Raw genomic sequence first — 9373 nt, forward strand, 5'->3', positions numbered from 1 at the left:
TTCATTTTATGTCCCATGTTAGCTCAGCCTCTTTTCATTTTGGTTTTGTTTTCGAGAGTGGTAGGCTTCTATTAAAGTGCAATGAGTTCTAAATTCTAATCTTTGCTTTATAATTTAGCATTTGTATTTTTCTTAATTATTGGATTATTTGAATATTTATTTGATATTTTAATATTACATTTTATTCAATCAAACTATTTTAATGTAGCATCTGCATTTCTGTTCATGTTATTATTCGGTCACTGTGACTATCACAGTTAATTTGGCTCATAAAAAAGATACAAGTGCCAAAATGAGTTGCATGTACAACAAATTGTAAAAAAAAAAAATCTGTTGCTTTCGTTGACGTGAACTCTGTTAAATTTGCCTACAACGTGGGAATTAAAGATCAGATTTATATCCGTTTTTACAGGGTTTTTGATCCAATAAAAGAATCACTTTACATGACACTTTACAATATGCTTACATGACCTTACACAATATTGGATTATTAACCATAATTAATGCTGTATTGTTGACACAATCTTAAAGTCCCAAGATGAAGACAGGTCCAAAGGTTCCAATACGAATGTTTTCTAATCAAAGAATAAACACAGGGTATCCAAGCCAATGTAACAGTGTGCATTTAAAAACAAACAACGACTGACAATGAACTGAGGGAACCAAGGAACTTACATAACAAACTAAATAGCAAACACGTGTGATAATCAAATTAATCTGGACTCCCATTCTGACGGCACCCATTCACTGCAGAGGATCCATTGGTGAGCAAGTGATGCAATGCTTAATTTCTCCAAATCTGTTTCGATCTGCATCTTGGATGGCTAGAGGGTGATTACAATGTAAGCAAATTTTCATTTTTGGATGAACTATTCCTTTAAGAAGTAGCCCATGAATGTTTTGTACTCTTATCAACTGCAGTTTTTTTGTTTTTTTTTGTCCATGTGGAACTCTTGATACACAGCAGAACCAGCCTTGTACCTTTGAAAAGCAGTGAAGCCTCCATGACATATTGCTTTTTCCTCCCAATCAAAATATGATTCACACTTTTTCCACATCTGGAACTGTCCAATTATAGCGGCGCTACACTCAGGTGGAAGTCTCTATTTCCCCCAGTCCCTCTTTGGGGTGTATTTCATTTGCCGTCTTGAATGGACACCAGTGGATTACTGCACTCAAGAAGCTGTGAAATCCCTTCTGAGACCTTGAACAACCGGGATCACTAGTGTGTGCACTTTCAACAAATGCCACCAAGGGCAAACCATCCCTCCTGAATACAGAGGAGAAGCCCCCATCATACAGTACTATTAAAACACACTCTGAGGGCCATTCACTCTATATTGCTATCTTTTTCAATTTAAATCCTGCTATCATGATACCAGCTAAATTTAAAATTTATTTGATCACAGTTATCTTCTTTCCTTCAAGTCTTCATTTTTATGTCTGTTTTTTAATTATTTTCTCTAATTCATGTTCCTTTACTGTTCTTTGGTGTCCTTTTATCTTCCGTTTCTGTTCTCTTACATTTGATCTAATTTTATGGCTCATATCATTTCTGAACTTTATTTTAGCTGAATTACATTTCCTGATGTTTTCATGTGGCAGAAGCAAATAAATCAAATGCAAGTTTGTTTTATTGGTGAGCAAGTGATGCAATGCTTAATTTCTCCAAATCTGTTTCGATCTGCATCTTGGATGGCTAGAGGGTGATTACAATGTAAGCAAATTTTCATTTTTGGATGAACTATTCCTTTAAGAAGTAGCCCATGAATGTTTTGTACTCTTATCAACTGCAGTTTTTTTGTTTTTTTTTGTCCATGTGGAACTCTTGATACACAGCAGAACCAGCCTTGTACCTTTGAAAAGCAGTGAAGCCTCCATGACATATTGCTTTTTCCTCCCAATCAAAATATGATTCACACTTTTTCCACATCTGGAACTGTCCAATTATAGCGGCGCTACACTCAGGTGGAAGTCTCTATTTCCCCCAGTCCCTCTTTGGGGTGTATTTCATTTGCCGTCTTGAATGGACACCAGTGGATTACTGCACTCAAGAAGCTGTGAAATCCCTTCTGAGACCTTGAACAACCGGGATCACTAGTGTGTGCACTTTCAACAAATGCCACCAAGGGCAAACCATCCCTCCTGAATACAGAGGAGAAGCCCCCATCATACAGTACTATTAAAACACACTCTGAGGGCCATTCACTCTATATTGCTATCTTTTTCAATTTAAATCCTGCTATCATGATACCAGCTAAATTTAAAATTTATTTGATCACAGTTATCTTCTTTCCTTCAAGTCTTCATTTTTATGTCTGTTTTTTAATTATTTTCTCTAATTCATGTTCCTTTACTGTTCTTTGGTGTCCTTTTATCTTCCGTTTCTGTTCTCTTACATTTGATCTCATTTATGGCTCAAATCATTTCTGAACTTTATTTTAGCTGAATTACACTTCCTGGTGTGTTCATGTGGTAGGAGCAAATAAATCAAATGCAAGGTTCCACTGTTTTATTTGCAGATGAGCTGTTGGTGTGGTGTAATGTTATAATTTGGTATTTTAAAAAGCATTTTGTGTTTGTGCTTTAAAACAATAAAACTTAGTAATGAGAATAGTGAGAATTGGCTAACCCAGCTCTTTCCCCTGACCTGTGCAGTAACTACACTTGCTTGTTATTGTTAACATGGCTTGGTTTACTATAGTGTGAGATATTTGGATATACATTTTTATTATGGCCTATTTCTCTTTCATTTATGTTCTTTAATGGTGTGATTACTGATAGTAATAGTACAGATTATTGAAAACTTGTCAAATCTGGTCAAACGTCATGGAAATTAGTAAAATGTCATGGACAACTTGCATTTTCACTCTGTTCTAAAACAGTTTCCTGAATAGTAGTTTTTTTTGTGAATTAAAAATGTCAAGTGTAATAAAATGAAATTTCAAGGATTCATAGCTGACATACAAATGGAAAAGTCATGGGAAATTCTTCATTATTATTATTATTATCATAAAATACATTGCATTACAGGGTCCTACTGGAATTGTCGTGGGCACCCATATTTATTTATTTATTTATAAAATGAGTTTTTATGGCCTGGAGAAGGCATGTTAATGAGTAATATTATATAAATTCATCAAAAAGTCTTTTTTTGATAAGTTCTAAAAATACTTAATTATACTTATTTTTGCGACCAAAATTTCAAGTGTAATTGTTCCATGGATTCATAGCTGACATCAATATCAAAATTAAAATCACGAAGAGTGAATTTTGTGGATTTATTATTTTTAATAATATTTATTATTATTATTTATTGTCACAGAATACTTTAATTAATACTGGATCCTACTGGAGTTTTTTTTTTATCTGGGATTTTAACTCCTAACTGACATCCAAATGGAAATGTGTGATAAACTATATACAAAATAAATGTTAAAAATCCTAGAAATACAGCATAAACGACTATAAAGGCCATGTGAAAGTCACTGAAAATTATACAAGAACACTGTACAACTTGCATCACACAACTTTATTTATTTTTTTAATTGTGTCACAAAATAAATTGAATTAATACTGGATCTCACTGGAATTTTTCACTTTTTTTCAGATTTTAAGGTCTGGAAAAGTCATGTAAATGAGTAATATCTTAAAAAGTCATGGAAAAGATGTATTTCAGAGCAGAGCAAAAATTGTACAGCTATTGGCTATACTTTTTGCGAGTGTAATTGATATAATCTATATTAAAATAATTTTTAATAATCCTAGAACAACGGTATAAATGACTAGAAAGGGCGTGCAAAAGTTATGGAAATTTATCCAAGAACACTTTATAACGCTTCACAAAATACACTGAATTAATACTGGATCGTACTGAAATTGTTGCGTTTTTGAATTTTGCAACTGGGATTCGAAGGCGTGGAAAGGCATTGAAATGACTAATATCTTAAAAATGAATGGATTCAATTGTTCATCCTACGCCCAGAATTGCACCTTTCATCTTTCAAAGATTTTGCCTCTTTCACCCCATCAGTTGCGACCCTGGCTTCTGTCTAGTGTAAAGTCTAAAGCCCACCTGAAAGTGCAAAATGCGGCCTTTGAGACAAGCCCTTATGTGACAAAGTGCAGTAACCTTCTCTAACAAAATGCCACAGCTTATTGCCAAGATGAGTCTATTGTACCTTCTTCAGGAGGAGACGTTAGTTGGCTTTGACAGGAGGGAGGAACAGTGAGGCGATACTCGAGAGATTATTGGAACTGCACCCTCTCCTTCTGTGAACTCAATTGAGGCGTCATTCCATTACTGTGCCAAATCATTTAAGAGCAAAAGACGGAGCGTCTGCAAATGACACCAGGCCGATAAATAAAGCACCTTTCCATCGGCGGGAAGGGTTTTAATAAGGCAGTGAGTGTAATCAGTGGCTTCACTAGTGCCTGCCTCCATAAAGCCAGGCATGATTGTCCGCCAGGGACGGTGATTTATGAGGGCAGCCACAGCAGTGGCTTCTTGCTTGATTACATGGCTACCCGCAAATGCATGCAGCAAACAGATATTAAATCAGCGGGGCATATTCTGATGACACCGCACTGAAGGGAGCGTGGGCGAGGGGCGTCTGCTGCTCGATGTGGGTGGGGAATTGCGTTTCCAGTGGTTTTGATGAGTTCGCCATTACTTGTCATGAGACTGTAAATACTAAGGAGGATTTCGCCATTACTGTGACGTGTGGGTTACACACAGACCCTTGATAACTGCTAGATGGGAAAAGGGCAAATGGGAAAAAAAACTTAAAGGGCCTCTGTGGCGCAGAAGAGAGTGTGTGCTTTTGCACTATAAAGGCCTATGGATTTTTGTGTTCATAAGAAGATAAATAATAATTAATGATCATGGTCTAAAGCAGTGGTTCCCGGGCTTTTTTGTCTTATGTGGCCCCACAGGTCTATTAACATTCCAGACGTCTTTGTAACTTTAATTTTTGACTTCATTTTGTCATCATTAATATTTATCATTATGGAAAAGTATGGGTGAATGGGTGCCATCAGAATGAGAGTCCAATGGGTGCCGTCAGAGTGAATGGGTGGCGTCAGAATGAGAGTCCAATGGGTGCCGTCAGAGAGAATTGGTGCCGTCAGAATGAGAGTCCAATGGGTGCCGTCAGAGCGAATGGGTGCCGTCAGAATGAGAGTCCAATGGGTGCCGTCAGAGTGAATGGGTACTGTCAGAATGAGAGTCCAATGGGTGCCGTCAAAGTGAATGGGTACTGTTACAATGAGAGTCCAATGGGTGCCGTCAGAGTGAATGGGTACTGTCAGAATGAGAGTCCAATGGGTGCCGTCAAAGTGAATGGGTACTGTTACAATGAGAGTCCAATGGGTGCCGTCAGAGTGAATGGGTACTGTCAGAATGAGAGTCCAATGGGTGCCGTCAAAGTGAATGGGTACTGTTACAATGAGAGTCCAATGGGTGCCGTCAGAGTGAATGGGTACCGTCAGAATGAGAGTCCAATGGGTGCCGTCAGAGTGAATGGGTGCCGTCAGAATGAGAGTCCAAACAGTTGATAAAAACATCACAATAATCCACAAGTAATCCACACCACTCCAGTCCATCAATTAACATCTGAAGTGAAAAGCTGTGTGTTTATAATTAACAAATTCATCAGTAAGTCGTTTGTAACTTCAAACCACTGTTTTCAGCTAAAATACGAGTACTTTATCCATAATATTGCTTTCTCCAGTGAAAAAGTCATCTCGTCTGAATCAGGAGAGAAATATGTACAGATCAAGCTCTATTTACAAGTGAAAACAGTCCGAAATAGTTCTAAACAAATATGTGGGTGGATTTTAATGTGAGAGGACAACAGTGGATGGACATTTTCAATGGAGGAAGCGTTATTATGGATTTTGAACCCATATTTTGGTCAGAAGCGACGGTTAAAACTTCTTAATGATGGATTTGTTTATTACAAACATGCAGCTTTTCACTTCACAAGATGTTAACTGATGGACTGGAGTGGTGTGGGTTACTTGTGGACTATTGTGATGCTTTTATCAGCTGTTTGGACTCTCATTCTCTCATTATATACACACATGGGTCTTTCATAGGAACTGAACCCTTTTAAAAAATATCCTGGTTTGAAATTACAGTGAATTACAACAGAGATCCTATAAGGACAGTTAAAACTAAACTTTTGCTTAAGTGCATCCTTAAGTATTAGGCCTATTACAAAAAAAGTGAAAAGTGAAGACACACTGCTCGTCTTCTTTTAACAATGTTAATGAGTATGGAGTTCGGGCCATTATGCGTTAAAATATGTAAGCAATCAATAATTCAAAGTTTCTTTTTGTTTCAACTCTGCTGAAAGAGAGAAAGCTGCAACCTAGAAAGCTGCAACCTAGAACCTATAGAACAATTTTAGGGCCAGTTTTGTGCTTTAATATTGAATTCCTCATCTTTGGGGTTTTCAGAACATGTAAAGTATTGTTGACAAAATAACCATAAGATGGATAACTGATGTTGTTTTAAAAAGTGACAAGAACAGCCTTAATTCTCTTTGGTTAATTCATATGGATTAGTGGGTAGAAAAATCAATTGCCTTTTTTTCTTGCAAACGGCAATATGGCAGCTTTTGTGAAAAACAGAGACAGGGAGCAGCATTAAATCACTTGTCATAAAATGGGGGACCCAAAAAAATTGATAACTGAGATCCTCAAGAAAAAAAAAATTCCTGTGTTGGTTCTGTGTAATGCATTTTACAGAATGGCATAGTGCCACCTTATGGATGCAAAATTACAAGATGTACACATTAAAATTGTCAAAACACTGGACAAATAACTCTATACCCCTTAATTTTAACGTAAGATTGGGTGCGGTCATTTGTGGGTGGCTCTGTACAAAACAGCTCGTTATGCTGGTTGATACGGCAAACTGGTATTTCTTATTAATGTACTGTCATAATTGTAAACACACTGGTTTGTAACTCAAATAGTTACTGCACTTTGTTTTTCTTCTAGTTATTTACATCCAGCGGCTAATGAATCTAGAGTCTCGGACATTCACTGAAAAAAAATAAGTAGGCCTACATGTGGATACACGCTAAAGAGTCAGGATGCCCATTTTAGGAGATTATTAAAACATGCTCTCATTTTCAGAAGTGAAACAGAAACCACAAACTTAAATATTAAAAATAAGATATAGAAATGTGAGGAAATTTACTTTTACTGTGAAGGTTTCGATTAAGGTTGGGGTGTGCCACTGTCCATAGAGTTACTGTAAAGTGTGACTAATCACGTGACATGTGTTACTTTTCTCATCACTGGTGAACCAATCAATGCCGTTTGTGATTTACGGAGGAGGCATTTTTAAGGGCTTCGGAATACTGTTGCGAATTTCTGTTTTTGTATGTCAAGTGCCAGTCCTCTGAACTAATACAATAAAAATATACATACATAGTGTGCACATCTCTGCGATGATACAAAGTTGTTCTAGAATTTTAATGCAGATTAATGGGAATTAGGGTTTCTGAGCCACCATGGCCCCCTAGAGGAAAACAAGTTTGTGTCTCCTAATGTCCAATGATCAGGACAGGCTGGTAGCAAAGTACTCGGACGACCCGTGAAGGGCGGAGCTTCTTACGTCACATGTGGTTCCGGTTAAGAGGTACGCATGTGTTTTGCACTTTGTTGCAAAATAGAAGAAAAAAGGGGTTTTATGTAAAACAGGTGACTGTCTTAGGACGGCTTTGTATTTATTAAGCGGCGTTTGTCGTTGTTCACACTCCACATTCACAATGTTTACGAGAAGCTGTTTCTACAAATCCAAACAGGCTTATCAGACTCTAAGGTCATTATGAGGATAATTAATATTAGATTATATAATTTAACATAATCGTGTTTACATTAAAATAAACAGTAGGTGAAATCAACACCGCCGTTGTGTTTGTTCCGTTCTGGACGGTAACCTACTTTAGGAGGCAAAGGCTTATGCTGTTTTTATAGGGTCATTAAATGTTTAAATCCTCCCTGTGTGATCTGATCAGATTACAGTCTGGCTGTGAGATCCTTACCTGATTCAGCCGGGAACGGGACAATAACAGTCCGAATATGACTGATTTAAATTGCCAGTCTAATTCTCTTGTATATGCACTAACTGCGTTTGCTTTCCTTGTATCTTCAACATGTCTTTTTTACAGACCGGTGATTATAACAAGGTCATCTTGTGTGTAAATCTAAGTCTGATGTTGAGTAAATAGTCGTTTTGAGTTTGAACTTATATTTATGTCGTTTATCTAGAATGGGGAATTTCACGTCGTCAGCGCCTGGGCTGTCAGGCTCAGCATGTACTCAGTTTGTCCAGGTAAGCTGGTTTGTTTTGGTTCATAGTGAGCCGAAGATGAAAGTCTGTCTTTGTTTTGTTTTTTTTCAACAAAAATTCCACTCAGCCCAGATCGGTATAAGATTCGTGAATGAATAATTTAAAACAGTTTTTTTTTGTATTCTGAACTGTAGGCTATGGTCTGACTCAAAATAACTATTCACTAATGTTAATAACAACTTAAAGGGATAGTCCACCCAAAAATGAAAATGTTGTCATCAACACTCACCCTTATGTTGTTCCTGAAATAAGTATTTTGAAGAATGTTGGTAACCAAACAGTTGTGGGTCCCATTGATTTCAGTTGCATGGACTAAAAATACAATGGAGGTTGAAGGGAACTAAAACTGTTTGGTTACCAACATTTTTAAGTGTACATATACATTAGGGCTGCGCTATTGATAGAAAAAAACCAAAAACAACTATAATATAAATATAATAAAGAATCACTATATTGTTTAGTGTGCTTTTTGTGTCGGAGTGTGTTCTTTTACAGACTAACAGGTCATGACCCAGTGTTTTCAATGTCTCAGAGTAGGTCAGTTCACAGTAAATGCTACTTGTAATGAGAAGTTAGAAATACATGCATGCATACTTGCCTACTATATAGTATATGAAAAACATGTGAGGCGAGGAGTATGCCCAAATTCATAGTATTCGAAAAACTGGGGGCGAAAAGTACCCGGATGACCTACTTCTTCCGCCCGGATTCTGAAGTCGCATAGGATGGACACTTTACTATCCCATGAGGCCATGGGGTAGAGAATTTATGAATGGAAGTGAAGCGATGCAACAGACACTGGTGGGTCACGGGACAGTAGCAACATGGCGGATGTAGTACATCCAGATTTCATTCATACTATATAGAACATACTATTTTAATGGTCGTGATGAAGTAAATTCAAATGTAGTATCTACTCAGGCAGTATGCAATTTCAGATGCATATATATATATATATATATATATACACACACATATATATATATATATATATATATATATATA

At 36.9% G+C, this 9373-nt stretch overlaps 1 protein-coding gene across 5 annotated transcripts in view; it reads left to right on the top strand.

The window, feature by feature from the left end:
- The first annotated feature begins 7583 nt into the window (after positions 1 to 7583).
- glrx2 (glutaredoxin 2) overlaps positions 7584 to 9373 on the top strand; it is a 2814-nt gene continuing 1024 nt past the window's right edge. The window contains exons 1-2 of one of the 5 annotated variants that reach the window (XM_016521880.1): positions 7584 to 7654; positions 8287 to 8350. In XM_016521880.1, coding sequence (XP_016377366.1) covers positions 8288 to 8350 — 63 coding nt within the window. In that variant the 5' untranslated portion in view covers positions 7584 to 7654; position 8287. The other 4 variants (XM_016521881.1, XM_016521879.1, XM_016521878.1 and 1 more) reach the window with 4 other exon arrangements.

Source organism: Sinocyclocheilus rhinocerous, unplaced genomic scaffold (assembly GCF_001515625.1).
Source record: "Sinocyclocheilus rhinocerous isolate Xijiao unplaced genomic scaffold, SAMN03320098_v1.1 scaffold450, whole genome shotgun sequence".
In the NCBI taxonomy this organism is placed as follows: Eukaryota; Metazoa; Chordata; class Actinopteri; order Cypriniformes; family Cyprinidae; genus Sinocyclocheilus; species Sinocyclocheilus rhinocerous.